Source organism: Dermacentor albipictus, chromosome 8 (genome assembly GCF_038994185.2).
Source record: "Dermacentor albipictus isolate Rhodes 1998 colony chromosome 8, USDA_Dalb.pri_finalv2, whole genome shotgun sequence".
Taxonomy (NCBI): Eukaryota; Metazoa; Arthropoda; class Arachnida; order Ixodida; family Ixodidae; genus Dermacentor; species Dermacentor albipictus.
The window spans coordinates 97346065-97362108 of NC_091828.1; the positions used below are offsets into that span (position 1 = coordinate 97346065).

The 16044-nt window shown below is 46.1% G+C and overlaps 1 protein-coding gene across 1 annotated transcript; it reads left to right on the forward strand.

Annotated features, from left to right (window-relative positions):
* Nucleotides 1-4091: 4091 nt before the first annotated feature.
* Nucleotides 4092-16044, forward strand: LOC135912921 (2-oxoglutarate and iron-dependent oxygenase domain-containing protein 3-like). Its single transcript, XM_065445531.1, has 7 exons — nt 4092-4738; nt 5281-5356; nt 6279-6386; nt 7306-7362; nt 9036-9189; nt 10531-10657; nt 11695-16044. The coding sequence occupies exons 1-7, from the start codon at nt 4453-4455 to the stop codon at nt 11841-11843; spliced, it is 957 nt and encodes a 318-aa protein (XP_065301603.1). The 5' UTR covers nt 4092-4452; the 3' UTR covers nt 11844-16044.

Here is a 16044-nt window from a genome sequence, read left to right on the forward strand (position 1 = left end):
CGTCTACTTGTACCGCGATGAGAACCTGCGTGGTTCTTTGTCCTGTGGAGCAGTTCCGAGACCGAAATTCAAATCCGTAATGGTTGACTCCAACAGTGTTGACGTTAACGCTCCATCTGTTCCGTGGCGATTGTGGAGCTGGCCTATGAAGTCGTAAAGCCAACACGGAAGTCAAGAAACGTGGTGAAGCGAAAGGGACCGCGATCGAAGCATGCCATGGCTTCACCGGACGCTACTAGTCCGTCGCCGTCGTCGCCCGCAGAGCGTCGCGACGCAGATTTTAAGGTCGCAAATCCTGGAGTGTTCCAAGGACTATGTCATGGAACTGTCGCATCTTCAAAAGTACGCTTGGGTGGTCTCTGGTAGCGGGCTGGTGCGGCGAAAGCGCGTTCATATACCACGCCGTATCGAGATGTGCGAGAGTTCACCTGGAAGTCAGGCGACTCTATATTATGGCGCACGCTGACAGAAATGTTGCGGCAGTCTCTTCGTATACCGTGGGCAGAACTCGTGGAGCGGTCGGCTGTCCAATTACGATGCAGCGCACTGGTTTGCTCCGCATTGCAGTGTTCCGCTCAAACACAGCAAAGCTTCCGGCAACAGTCTGTTCGTAATTTGCGACCTAACCAGATGGTAAGAGAAGGAAAGGTGGTCGTAGCGATGAGACTGCGTGATGGTCGTGCCCCGCCCTTGGGTAGTTCCTTCATCTCTATGCAGTGTAACCAAGAATTTCAGTGGGAAATCGGTTTGTGCGGAACATCTTGTTATGCCATTCATGGAGGACGTCGCGTAAATAACGCAATTGTATTGCGATCAAACCTTAATTTACCGAAACTCGATTTTACGAACTGTTCGATTTAGCGAAGTGTTTTCGATTCCCCGACACGTTTTCGTAGAGCGTGATGCGTTCAAAAACTCGAAGCAATGAAATGAACACGTCTCGCACGACCGATTTAGCGATGTTTTCGAGGAAAATATCGTTAAAGAAGCACATTGCAGAAAACCTGTTGCGTTCGACATACTTCCAGATTGATTCACATGCTGCTAAAGTAAGTGCATTACCATGCAGGTGTGAAGCGGGTATTTTACCTGCTACGAAAGTGCTCGTTGCAGTGTCCCAGAATTGCAGGCTCAACATTGGCTAGGTTTCCCTAGCTGCTCTCTCGAAGACGAACAGAGCCCTAACCGCAATTCCTTAGCCCTACAAAGACCTCGCCAGTAAAAAAATTACATTTTATTGCATTTTTTTCGATGTGCCCCTTCCTCCACCCTGGTAGTATGTACCACAGTGTATGTATCGCAGAGTATGTGCCACTGAGTGTGCGGCTAAGCGAGGAGACAATTCTCAACGTTCGCAGGCACCGGTTTGCCGCGCTTCTTGTCTCGGAGGCCACGCCCGGGCTTGTCGGATAGGCCAATAGATGGCGCAGCGAGCGCGGGTCTAGAAAGAGGCACGCGTGAGGAGTCCGGTTGCCACATGACGCGTTTCTCAGCGTTCGCACGTTCCGGCCATAGAGTTTCTCACTACATTACCTAGAGGGAAATCTGGCGCTGCTACTCTGTGGTATGCATGGGAATGCCGGTATATTGTGGATTCGGATTGGCATCGTTCTCGTAGAGACAGGACACCTTGAAGACGCGCTTGGCAAGTACCGTTCCGTCTGTCACAATGATTCATTTTCTACTAGAACAGCACGTGAAAAGTTGTTTTAGCTTTATTATTACGCGAAAACATGTTTCGTTTAACTATGAGAACTTGTTATTGTGTGTACGACTACATGTTACGTAAAAAGTATCAGCGGGCCGCTAAAGTTGGAAGACAGACGACAAGGTTCGCGCTCGCTTTGAAACAGTTGGTCGTCTGTTCTTGCTTTTCTTCCCTTGGTCATGCATCGTGGGTGAGTAAAGATGTAATATGCGTGAATGGAAACATTTTATGAAGATTTTACTTTGAGAACGCGTCATTTGCGTAGCCATATCCACGTTTTAGACGAAGCCTCTTACAACACCAGCCAACTCGAGCCTCGCAGACACATATACCGTCATTCCCATGACGGCACGGTGCCCCCTTAAGAAACTTCCATAGACGGTGGCGCCAGATTACCCTCTAGGTGTTATAGTGAGAAACTCTATGGTTCCGGCACGCCGCGGATTTCGGAGGTCACGCGAAGGCTTCGTGGCGGCGGCGCCAGATGGCGCCGAGTGTTCTTAGGGAAGCGCGAAAGAGGAATCCCGCTGCATTACACGCCTCATCATAACTTGTTTCGACGATGACAATACATTGTGTCGCAATACCTATTCAATGCTAACGCATCACCGTCAACAGTCATCGGGGAACGGGTTCTGCCGTATATTTTTTTTCTAGTTTGCAGTTTAGAGGGGGAATTTCGGCTAGTCAATTATGTATTGTTCCCTTCTGTCTATGCCGGATAAGTTGTTGAATCTTCATAGTGCATACATTGTGTCGTTTTTGCTTACATGCATCAACACTGAACTCCACTTTGTACAAGCGGCAGTCTATACTTATGTTCTTTTCCCCTCTCTTAGCAAATAGAGGCCATGCCCTGAGCTAGCCTGACGGCGAAATTTCCATTATTGATCCCCACTATGGAGACGTCACGGTGGGGGCAAAAGTTACCAAAGCCTACAAGCAAGTTCGTTATTCATGTTTATTCAGTGCTGATATGATGGTCAGAAAATAGCACGTTTAATTTTCGCAACACCATTATGTCTAACCGGACTTAGTAACGCAACTTGTGTAGAATTTTCTTTCCCGCAGACTGCTTGAGCGGTAGGGCACTGCGTACGCTATTCAGTGACCACGACTTGAATGCCTACAGTTGAGGTCAGCTTTGATAATGGTATTCAGTATTGCGGTGCAGCTAGCCATAACTATAGTGACATAGGTTATGTGATTCGTTCTTTCATGATGTGCATATTGGTTACCGAATGCATACTGTGTGTTCCTGCCTTCTGTCTTCGTCTTATTGCGCTGCCCCTTCAAGATGCTCAACCAGTACCAACTCGCCCAAATGTCGATCCTTCTGCATACTAAAGTTTTGACAATAGAGTGTTAAACTCGATAGAGTGAAATCGGTATGTTCATGCTCTTCATTACAACACTGTTATAAATACTGCACCATATACCTGACATAAGAATGTAAGAACAGCCTTGTCATCGCTCCTTCCGGGACGTTGTCCTTTCTTGTCTGTGTGGCATGGAAAGTTATTGCAAGCTCAAGATACCTAGTTGCTGTTAAACAGGGTTCATGTCGAAGATAGTATCTTGTTGTTCATGATTTAGCAATGTTCAGTTTATGTCCTACTGGAATAGCTATGCATAAATACGACTCTCCTTTATCACTCGTTCAAAAGTATCAGACTGTCTGTCTACGCTGGGCTACCATCCACTGCACGCCAAAATTTATTTAACGCTCTCTTCTCGGAAGTGCCAAGATGTGTCAATTTGACGCAGTATTTCAACTAATGTGAACTTCATCAATCTTTAAAAATCAACATATGAAATACAAATTTAAGTGTAAAACATTCTGAGCGAACCTTCGCCATTTCTGCGTTTCAGTTACAGACACAGAGGGGGAGAGAGAGAGAGATGCAAATGAGAGAAAGGCAGGGAGTTACAGGCAGATTGCGTGCTAAACCACATTGGTTCACTAGTTCACTAAAGTAAAGCCAGGTTAACTAATTCTATTGTGATTCCTCGACAGTTACTCAATCCTAATTTTGTCCATTACGTTTAATTACTACGGATCTACGCGTGGTATTTCGCAAGATGTCCTCACTTTTTACACGCGTTGGCCCACAACCTAAGAGGCTGTTCTAAAATTACGCAGCTACATTCCCGTTTTCTCACTACCTATGTTCGAAAAGCGCGCCCTTTGCGACTTCGATTATTGCAGTCATCTCTAGTGACATTGAGATCATCTTTTGCAGTTTACTGACTCATAACTAAAAAAAACATCAAGTGAATTCAATTTTACTAAAGTGCTTAAACGCAGTGTTTTTAACGTAATATAACTTAAGATGAAACTGATAATTACAACGGTTGTTATGACAATTCCGACGCTCGGTGATTGTTTGGCTGCAAAGATGGCCGCTGCCAGTGCGCGGTGACGTAAAAACCGCAGCCACGGAAAAACCCCTGTGGCTTCTTCCAGCCGTAGCTCTCCCGGTTTTCCTCAATTGCGAGAAACCGCTAAGCTTTCCTGCTTTCACCGGAGCCGTAAAACAGTCCGCAGGTCAATCGCGAGCGCCTTATGGACGCTCGCCCGTATCAATCGAAACGCTCTCCATATGACTCGAGCGGCGTCACTCACTCACGACAGCTGTGCGCCTGATCCTCATGACCGTGAGCCGCGATGACATCAGCGAAGGCAGCGCAGGCGGCGTTGACGTTATCGCTCCGTGACGACTGCGGAGTTCGTTTTTGAAGTCATGGCGGTCAGGAAACGTGGCGAAGCCAAGAGGCCCGCGGCCGAAGCCGCCGCTGTACCGGCGGCCGGCCCGCAGTCGCCCGCTGCGGCGGTGCCCGTGTTTTCGGCCAGGAGAATCGTCGTGCGCGTCGGCGTGTCCGTCGCGTTGCTGACTGCCCTCTACATTCCGGCGTGGTGGAAGTCCGGGAGCGTCAGGACGTTCGCGTCCCGCGACGAGGTCTTGGCGATCAAGTCGGAGACGGTGGAGTGTTCCAAGGACTACGTGAACGACCGTCGGCTCTTCAAGGGTGCGCTTTTCGTGGTTATGCGTGGCCACCGGATGCGGTGAAAGCATGTTCATGCATAACACTTTAGTGAGGCACGTGCGGTTTGCGTAAAATCCGGCGACTCGTTTGTTCCACCGGCGCGCAGTACTGTGGGCAAAGCTCTTGGCGCATTTGCCTTCCCCTTATGACGCACCAATCCACTCCGCGTGGAAGGACAGTGGAGATTTGCATCACATTCAAAGTCGAAGATAGGCTCTCGATTCTGCATCAATCTGCGCGTGATAAGTGAAATAGCCAAGTTGTGGGAAAGGAGAAGGCTGCGGGAATGAGGGATGGGGAGCGGGAAAAAGCTCGATTTCACTTTTCCCTCTTCACGTTCTAGTATCTCTGTACGTTGTATTCATATTACCTGCAAGTTGGGTAGTGCAGCAGAGTTATGCGATATTCACAGAGGGTGTTAGCAGTTGTATGCAATGTTGTACAGAAACATCGAGGTGCTTGTTGTGTGGCCATCACAGCAGATCTACAACAGCAACACCGGTTTTCATACCACCATTGTGCAGATTGTGCCCCCCAAAAGTGCGGAAGAGTGGTTTCGGACAGCGTGGTCACCGCCGAAGAGAGTGATGCACTGTTGAAGTAAGACGTCCTCCAACTACGTTTCGCAGCTTAAGAGAAAAATTTTCAGGCACACATTGTGTGTGTCATGGATCAGTGTAGCGCTCCGCAATTGTTAATATTGTTACGTGTGGAAAGACACAGACAAAAGAGACTACCTACACTGTATTTACACTGGAGCCAGATCGCCAGGCAGGCACTCACTCGTGCCAAGAGCCCAGACACTTCGTCTTTTTCATGGCAGCTTGTGTCTTGAGCACCTGTTGATGGTATTGTAAGAATATGTTGCACATACAATAGCACTTTTAAGGAGCTTTGGTATTTGTGTACGGCAGTAGCAGACCGATTTAACGATGTTCAGAGCACATGCACTGTCGACAGCAGTCCTTGCCACTTTCGCTCTGTGCTTGGGTTCAAGGCAGCCGAGGGAAATGACAAGGGTGACGGCATTGCAGATTTGTGTAGTAAACTTTAGGGGTACGTTCAGGGAGAAATGTCTGCTCAGCACCGCTCCTGTTGTAGAACGTTTTTTATGCTCACCTCCCTACCTTTTTATTTCAAGGGTTAAGCGGATTTGTTATGGTAGAAACATAATGTGCCTTTTACCATAATTGTCCTTCAGCCTGCTAAGGACTGCTACTGCCGTCATACTTTGCGGCACCAACAGCATAGTAAAACAAGCTGTGAAATCTGTCAGTTGCCATGCTGGCTAACATATGAGTATTGCTACGCAGTTAGCGCTTAGCTGTAAGCTTTGGTGAAAAAATTATCTAATCGGTTAGTATTTGCTGCCATCTCTGGCGAGACAACCCGATAAAGCTTCAGAGCATAGTTTGTATGCTACGTTGTATTTCCGTGCATGCACCAGGACATCTGTAATTGAAGGTCTACTTTGCACAAGTGGCAAGCCAAGCTTCTGCCTTTTTTTTTTTCTCTCTTTCAGCCTGGCAAAGCGGGGCTTGGCACTGAGTCATTCCGACGGTGGAGCTTCGATTCTTGATCTGCATTCCGGATCCATTTCCTTGGGGAAAAAATTCGTCAATGTCTACAAGTGAGTTCAACTTTTGCATTTCTACAGTGTCTTACTAATGCGAAGCATTCTTCTGCAAGTCCAACCACTCTTTGCTGGGCGAGCGTATCTTATTTTCCTGGGCTGATCCTGGTCATAACACAGCCTAAAATTATGTGCCACAGAAGCTGACTGGGTATTTGCCACTGTGCTTTAGTTTGCTTTCAATCTTATGTCTTGCCATTCCAAATATTCTTACTTGTTATAAATATAAACAGTAGAGCCTGTAATCTCTACATAACCGTTCACTACACAGCAGTTACATTACTCATACAACCATTCGCATTACGTAGGCCTTACAGGCCTACGTAATGCCGTAAAGGCCTGTAAGCATTACAGGCCTTTTGAATACAGTGAATAAAATATGATAATGCAGCTCTTTGTCATAAACAGCTGAGCGATAAAGCAAACTAAATGAGCACAGCAAGAAAGAATCAATGCAGTGGCACTGCAGTGTGTTGCAAGATGATAATTTTGCAGATCCAGAAGTTCAGATTTAAGAAACATTTCAGCCAATTTACAAATGCTGCATATGACCAGTAATACATGCGATGTCAGCTAGTAGCAGACTTCATTAATGGTGTGCAAGGAGCTGTGAAAGAAAGAGCAGATCAGTATGGGCGAAGATAGGTTCTACATTGAGTTGGTGATTGAGTCACAAGGACACACGATGGTCCGGTTTGATGTGTAGCGTAGCGTATGACGAGTGATCGCGGTAAAGTTTGTAAAAAAAAATTTAAAAATGGACAGAAGTGTGAGCACCCTGCACTTTTCGAGAAGAGATAGAGTATCTAATGGTTTTACTTCAAGTTGACTGTCACAGAACACATTGTGGCTTTCACAATTCTATTGTTTCCAACTGTGCTTGCTAATCCGGTTTGTGTACTTTTATTTCCCACAGACTGCTTGAACAGAAAGGCACTACACTATTCAGCGACCATGACTTGAAAGTCTACAAGTGAGTTGAACTTCGATCATGGTATTCAGTAATGTTGCGTTGCTAGTCATTACTAAAAAGGCACTTGTTATCTTTCATTCTACTATAGTATGCCTGCATGACTATGGATAATAAAAATGAAACTGGACAGTCCAGTGTCCAAACTTTTAAAATCTTTTACCATCCACCCAGCTATAATGTGAATGCAAGAACTGAATTATCATCACTCCTTCCTGGACATGGAAGGAGTGATGTTCCTCAAGGGGCCTTTAAGGGTTCAATAAATGATGATTGTGATAATAACCTTGTTCGGGAGACAGGGGGTCTTCTATTATATTAAGCTTTATTTTCTATGTCATGCTGCATGGAGAAGCATCGCAATTTTCGAAAAATCCATTTGGTATTAAACGAGACTTCTGTTGAAGTAAGCGAGGCTTCTGTTGAAGGTAGCATGCTGCTGGTCATAACTTATTGATTGGCATTTTACAGGAAAGGTTATGCAAAAATGCAAGTTTCCTTTGTCGCTTGTTCAAAAGTCTGATTGTTCTTTCTGTTTCAGACACAACTAGTCACTGCAATATTTGCATAATATGTGCATGCATGAGTACACTGCACATAATCTGCAGTGTTTGACTATTGTTAAAAGCCGGAAGAGTTGGTTACTGGCATTGTAAAACAATGTTTACAACACTAAGGAAGACTAAGCATCTACACAGAGTGCTTGCTCATCCTGTGCACTTTGTGTTCGTGCGTTTTCTTCCTCGGCAATGCTAACTTGTTTCGTAACGCAATACACAAGTGCATAGACGGGCAGCTTGACTTTTTGCGAGTTGACAGTACTTGTTTTAAGACAAGTCTATTTCACATCATCCAAATATTGTACCAATCCTGTGTCTGCTTGCTCCCATCGCAAAATTTTTTATTTGAAATCGTCTGCTTTGCCTTTTCTGAACCCTCAGAAGAGCGCACTCTTGGTTATATGACAATCTCATTTAAAGGGGCCATGACATGGTCATCCAGCCAACTATTCTCAATTTATGATTGTAAATTAGAGTAGAGTGGGCAGTATGGTTAAGTACACAAAAGGACTGGGCGCTCAGCACGGATTCTAACCCAAAATTTTGATTTAAAATCGTGGCCTCTGAACCTCCTCCTCGCCAACGACGACTGATATTTTGGAATGTTCTGCGTGGCATCAAGAAATGCAGGGCCGCTACTCTGTCGTCTGCTGCAGAACACCAGACTTTTCGTGCTCTGCACACTGGGTCGCCCAACAGCGCAGCATGTGTGTCATTGTTGCAGTGCACCCAGAATTCTCTCACTCGCGCAGAAAAAAAAAAAGAAGCTGAAACCAGTGAGTGCCTGCAGAAAGTATCTCACACTACTGCTGAGATGATGCACATGTGAAAATGAAACCACGCATGTGCCATGTACAGTGACCATACTTCATTTCATCACTGTCAGTGTTCTTTGGTTCAACTATGGTCCAATAACTTTCATTAAAAATTTTCTGCAGCATTGAATGTGCTCAAATTTTGCCAGCTTGCTGTGGGACTTGTAGAGTCCAACATGCAATCCGTGTCTGAAATTTGAAAATTTGTATCATGGCCGCTGTAATGTTTGTGATTGTGCCTTCTGTAAGTGGCCTTGTGTTTACTACCAGTCAGTTTTCCTTTATTTCCGGTACACTGCAGGCAGGTCAAGGACAAGATTCGGCGCCTGATCGGTTTTCAGTTTGGCATCAGGCCTGACTCCTTACACTTGACACACCCGACATTCTTCTCGGAAATGACGGTGCGGCCGGCCGTCACCGTCCACGACGAGTACTGGCATGTGCACGTCGACAAGGTCAGTTCTTCAAGTGAAATTTCGCACAGCTGGAGTTCATAATACGTACTGCTTTCTGATATGCATTTTCTTTTTCATTACTGTCAGACGATAAATTGTACCCCAGTCGCACGGTGCATTTTCGATCGAGATCGAACCCAATCAGGATCGAATTTCTAAATCCAGATTGGCTGCTTTCCACAGCTTGCGCAAAAGAGCCAATCATGATTGAGAAATTCGATCCAGATTGAGATCGACCACAATTGAAAGTTCCCGTGTTAGTGACATCATGCGTGAGAGAAGAAACATTAGCACCAGTTCTACTGGTTTCTCTACACATTATCTGTCATCTGGTTGCCACCTAGCTTTGCCCACGATGCTGCTGTTTCGACATTGCAAGCGTCACCACTGATGCATTCACCTCGCTTTCTGGTTTCTTATCCTTCTCAGGATTTTGAGTGAAGTAACTGCGATTGCGTTCGATTACTTTTTTTTTTCTGTAACAAGTACCAGTCTTATGCTATGGCAATAACAGTAATGAGACAGGGTGAAATATTACAAACAATAAATTACTTTACCTAAGTCAAGAAAACAAATTTGTTGGCTGCCTAAAGACGAGGCACCTTTATTCAATGGCTGGAAATTAGTGAGCAGAAGTTAGCTAGTCTATGCGTTCACTCAACAAGTAGTTCCTCCGAGCAGCAATCACAGCTCCGCCACAGCAGTGATTCAAAACAGCTGCTACTTGTGTCCAAGTTTCTTCCTGTACATCCAATAAGTGCCGTTATCTCTTGTACTTGAACAGAAATAAACATTCAACAACTTTGAACAGCGAGTGACAGAATTAAATTGACTAGTGAAGGCATTTGTCACCCCATCACAATACACGATTTCCTGCGATTATCTGTGTGCAACAACTTGCATGATGTTTAGTACGTCTACCTGCACACATTTTGCGACCACAAGAGCAGTCCTCAAATCTGGGCCGCTCCTTCGAGCTTCAGCATTATTCTTGGACTTTGGAGTAGTGCTGCTAGTACTTTTCGCGCGACGAAGGCAATATTACCTATTAGTCTAACTCCTGGACACTGGCCTTAACAAAACTCCCTAGGTGCCTGCTATCGTTTGGATGTGTTTGCACGTGTGTGTGTGAGCGAGAGAGAGAGAGAGTGTGGTCAGGTAAACATATCACCTGTTAAAGAATGCCTCTCTTCTGGAATTGTTTAACAGCTAGCTTCGTCAATTCAATATGTTACCCTTACAAAATGAAGCTAGCCTTTCTTTGGCTGCTCCGACATTTCTTTGTTCCCAGCACTTCGCGTACTGACTCCTCGCATGTGTACCCGTCGGTCTGTCTTGCAGGAGCAGTACGGATCATTCCACTACACTTCGCTGCTCTATCTGGCCGACTACAATGCCGATTTTGGCGGAGGTCGCCTGTTTTTTGTGGACGCCATTAGGGGCAATTCCACGGTGGAACCCAAGAAAGGTGAGCGGCCGCGACCTTAGGGGGTTTTCGGCAAGTGTCCACCTAGTGGACACGGCATTGCATCTCCATAGTAATGCGGCTGCGGCGGCCCAGAATTTAGCCCTTGTACTTCCAAGTTTCCAACTTGTGTTGCAACATGTGTTCACATGCTTTTATTTCTGTTTCTTCATGCAAGTATAAAAATCCCATCTACTTGGGCCACTGCAAGTGCAGTGTATCCTAAAAAATATATAATGCATGTTATAATGTATATAATATATATACATATATAATGTATATAATGCATGTTAATGCATTAATGACATGCAAGATAATGCATGTTAAGTTAATGCGACAGCATTTTCGCAAATTACGACATGTTTGCACAGCGCAAAAGACGAGGACTGAAGGAAGAACACAACACAGGCGCTTCCTTCAGTCCTAGTCTTTTGCACTGTGCAAACATTTCGATATTGAATCACTAACACGCCCAAGCTTCCACCTCGTCAAGGTAGCAATTTCATTGTTCTGCAAATATTCAGCAACGCTTTTCATGCTACTCCATTACGCAGTATAAGAACACCCTCCTTCAGGATTAATAGAAGGCTTTCACTTGCCCGTTAACACATTTTTCAGAGTACCCAAGCAAGGGAGAGGTGGACAGCAGTTGAAACACCGGTAGCGACATCTTGTGCCGCGGAATATAACCAGAGGGCACACAAAGCTAGTACTGCAGTGACTTGTCATATTGTATGTACTTGATGCGAAGCGTTGAGACGGACGTAATCATTAACAGGCCCCCTATTACTATTCTCCATCGACAAGAAAATTTATGCCAGACAAGAATGATTCAAATGCATTGTAGTTACACAAAGCATTGCAAGTTGTCACTAACAGCTTTGCCACTATTGTTCACAGCTCCGGTAACCTGCCAATTTTTATAAACAGTAAGAAGTTTATGGACAGGCAAATAATCATAAAATGACAAGTCTCTCTAATTCACTCTTTGTTATGGATGAAACAGTCCCATGTTCCATGCATACGATGTGTATCCACAGGTCGTGTCTTGGCTTTTACATCTGGCTCGGAGAACCTGCACTTCGTGGAGAAAGTGGACAAGGGCGTGCGATATGCGCTGACCGTGTCGTTCTCCTGTGACCCTTCAAAGGCCATCCGTGACCCCGGCAGGCCTCGACCGAGCGTCTGAGGTGCAACTTATCGTGAATGCGACATGGTCTACGAAGATGAAGGTTGCTCATGAATGCGATGTGGCGTTGTTCTGCGTATTCATGCTTTTCTACATATTGGGGAAAGTGGAAGTGAAACGAGAGATTTAAATGCCGATTTCCACAACCAAAAGGATTTTGACGCATACAGCGGCAGTAACATTGCCCGTAGTGATCGCGGAGGCCACTTTATATAAATGCCTGATACACAATTTTCTATGCATACATGCTTTAGTCATACATACTACCGTATATACTCGTGTAAGGGCCGCACTTTTTCTTCGAAAATTTTGCTAGGTGCGGCCCTTACACGAATCAGGCCGATTTAGTACAGGCAGTACAGGCCAAAGGTCTGTACTGTTTATGCAACAGTAGCAGAGTGCAAGAGTCACAAATGACATGCCAGAAATGTTTTTATTCGGATTCCATTTCGCTGTCCTCGTTCTCGGAGGAGCTCGCCTCGGCGTCCGCGTCTTCCCAGAGACGGTCATCTTCGGTGCCGTTCATGGAGTTCGAAATTCCCGTTACCTTGAAGCTTTTAGCAACTACTTCTACTGACATGGCACGCCACGCATTCAAAATCCATTCACACACCTGTTGGAGCGACGCCCGCTTCAGCCGTCCTGTAGGGGTCTTCTCGTGGACGCCTCCAGCCATCCATTCAGAGTAACATCGGCGAAATTCCACTTTGAATGGTCTGTTGACGCATACGTCGAGCGGCTGCAGCACACTCGTCAGGCCACCGGGAATGACGGCCAAGTCCGTACGAGTTGCGGCAACTCGGTTCTTGACGCGGTCGGTCAAGTGGCCCCTAAAGCTGTCCAAAACAAGGAGGGCTTTCCGTTGTAACAGCCCTCCAGGTCTGTTTGCCCAGACGGTCTTAATCCAGTCAACGACCAGTTCCTCGGACATCCAGCCCTTCTCTTGCGCACGTACGACGATTCCCTGAGGGAACTTCTCTTTTGGGAGAGTCTTCCTTTTAAATACGACGTACGGCGGAAGCCTCCTGCCGTCTGCCGTGATGCACAACATCACAGTGCACCTTTGGCGTTCTGCACCAGTCGTGCGCACAGACACACTTTTCGCACCTTTTAAATCCACTGTGGTGCTTTCCGGTGCATCGAACCACACAGGTGTCTGGTCCGCATTCCCAATTTGGGACAGGTCGTATTCATGCTCCCTCCTGAGAGCATTCACGAAGCGATGAAACTTAATGACGTGGTCTTCGTACTCGCGCGGCAGTTTTTGGCAAATCGTCGTTCGGCGCCGAATAGAAAGCTGGTTACGGTTCATAAACCGCGTAGCCCAGCCCCGACTTGCCTTGAATTGTGCCGGGGGTATTTCCATGTGGCGAGCGATGCTGAGGGCTTTGACGCGTATCATGTCAGTCGATACGGCGTAGCCGTCCCTTCGTGTGTCGACGACGTAGTTGACGAGCTCGCTTTCGAGTTGCGGGTACTTGCACTTTTTCCCGCGAAACGCCTTTCGGCTCCTGTTAGTAGCGGCGAGGGCATCTTTCTGATTCATCCAGTAACGCACGCGCTTCTCATCGACGTCGTACTTTCGTCCAGCTTCCCGCTTCCCGTGCTCCTCGGCATAGTCAATCACTTGCAGCTTAAATGCTGCAGTGAATGATCTCAGATGCCGGCCCATCGTCCGTCACGTGCGCTGGCTTCTGCAGGGTTCACTACAACCAACAAAGTGACACCGACGACACCGATCTGAAGTCGCGCTGCCAACGTATCGACACGATGCTAGGAACGATGCCAACAAAGAGGCCGCACAAGGCAAATATGGCGGCGCGCTGTCAACAGCGTGGTCGGCGCGTCGGCGGAAGTAGAATAAAAGCGGAAAAGCGTGCAGCGCCATCTGGCTGTAAATGAACTAACTACACTTTTCTGGCGGGACATTTTGAACTTTTGTTTTTTTTTTTTCGAAATATCCGCTTTCAAAGTTGGGGTGCGGCCCTTACACGAGGGCGGCCCTTACACGAGTATATACGGTAATTAGGAAAGAGGAAATGGAACATTTCTGTAACTTCAAAAAAAGGTAACAAGACTTAAGCTCATTTCATGCATATGATTGGACGACATTCTCTACAGTGATTTGAGGCCTCATTACAAGTGCGACACAGGCTTTTCAATGCATCATGACAGCATGCCAGTGAGTGGAAACGAAAGGAAAGCTTCTAACAAAAATAAAGCATACTTTCGTGACTCAACTTTTTACGCATAAGAAAGACGTTGCGAGTGATTGTTTTCATACATTTGGCAGAAAGCTATACGACTAGACAAAGAAATGAAGGTTCAAACTTACCTTTATTTAATTTCATGCCGAAATGCCAGCGTTGATACATCAGTGCAATGTAATGGATTTCGAAGTATCTTGTGATATTTAAGTTGTTTTCAGTGCAGGAAAAGTACTCAAAACTGACTACGTAGTTTCTATTTTTTCTCTTCTTCTTTAGCATGCGATGTACTGTATTTACTAGAAAATTTGTTGAACACAAACTCGTCAAAAGGTTAAAAATTGAATATAGGTCAACCCACATCTCTTCAGAAAATCTTAACATGACATACCTTTGCTTACCACAAGCTCGGCTACCAAATATCGCTAGTTGATGCCACCAGCTGCAGCCTCATTGGGAGTGCCGGAGAAGTCGTTCTCATCGGATGTTTCGCAGGTGTCCTTGGCACTCCAGACGATGTCGTCATCTGTGCCGTCAAGTGCACTGAGTACGAAGCATTTCTTAAAGCCAGTCTGGACAATCTCCAGACTGGCCTTAGGAGGTACGCAACGGAGGGATTCCGGAGGCACTTTTTAATGCGAAAGCATTACTTGGCTCATTGCGCGAGCCCGCCGTCATTAGAAAGCCATGGCAGAAGAACGGCGCACAAATTACGTCATCTTCATCTAACTAAAGAATAGAAAGTGGCCATGGTGAGGATTCGTTCCTCTGCCCAACTGCCACTGTGACCGCTTCATAGCCGAGCGCGCTAACCAGTGCGCCACCATTACATATTTTCGAGGCCGTGCATATGGTTTGGCTCTGCCTGGCAGGCAATTCACTAGATGGCACTATGGAGTCTTCATCGTCCGAAGTTGAATCGCTCGCATCTACATCATCAGGCGAGACAGCAAAACGTGGCCGGATATGCCAGTCCACCGACGACGAAGTTCGAGACCATCGTAACGCCGCAAAACGTGCGCAGCGAGCGGCTGCAGCGAAAGAACATTCATCACCCAAGCTCCCGACGACGCGAAAGCGGCTTGGCAGCAAGCATGGTGTGCTGCAGCGAGGCACACTTTAATGAGAACTCCAGAAATAAAGCTTGGCTGAGAGTTTGCAATATGGCCGGTTCGTCATCTTGCGTTGTTGCAACCTCATAACCAGCAACATTACACCCGGAAACATAACGCAGTAGCACTAAACTCGGCAGCGTCTGGCAGCAACACTAAACTCGGCGACATTGCAGCGACTCACTTCGCAACAAGTAAACCCATTTACATGTTGTGAGAATTGCTTAGGTGCTCCGGTATTCTAGCTTTGTTCACGAATATAAACCAAGATTATTTGGTCACGCATAAAGGTCAATATCTGACTTTGGGTAACATCTAAAAAAAAAAAGTTGACCTATTTTCAAATAACTACAATGTTCCTCCTTTACTGACCGACTTTTAAGTGAACTTGAATAGATGCTCTAGAAGTCCACGACTGCACGACCAGTGTGGCAGCTTCAGCTCAGCGAGGTGGCGCCACCAGTCTATTGTTTGTTGCACGCGTTCTTGCTTACCAAGCACTAGAAGGTTGTGTCACTACTGTCACTAAAGGTTGTGCTATTGTGGTGGCATAATTTATCAACACAGCTTAACATTGCTTTGCACTGTCCCCGTAAAGCTTTTGTGTCCCTGGTTTGTGTTAAATGTTCCACCACCTTCTATGCCCATTCAGTATTCGCTGTGCCTTCGTGCATCAGTCAAAACGGGTTCGGCACACAGCTGTAACTCTCCTACCTATGCACTTACGTTTTGGCAGTTGACCTGTTGAGCTGTTGTAATAGTAAAGAACAAATTGTGCTTTCAGAGTTTTTTTTCCTATGAGACCAATGTGTTAACGCATACCTTTGTTCGTTTGGATGTACATATTTCATTACATTGTTAATAAAAGCTTTTTTACTTGGA

What these genes read in the sequence shown, in the direction of transcription:
- LOC135912921 (XM_065445531.1), top strand. Translation starts at nt 4,453, where the DNA reads ATGGCGGTCAGGAAACGTGGCGAAGCCAAGAGGCCCGCGGCCGAAGCC. An exon ending in GAGAGTGATGCACTGTTGAA is followed by an intron (nt 5,357 to 6,278) that starts GTAAGACGTCCT and finishes TCTCTCTTTCAG; the next exon opens with CCTGGCAAAGCGGGGCTTGG. An exon ending in GGCATGTGCACGTCGACAAG is followed by an intron (nt 9,190 to 10,530) that starts GTCAGTTCTTCA and finishes TCTGTCTTGCAG; the next exon opens with GAGCAGTACGGATCATTCCA.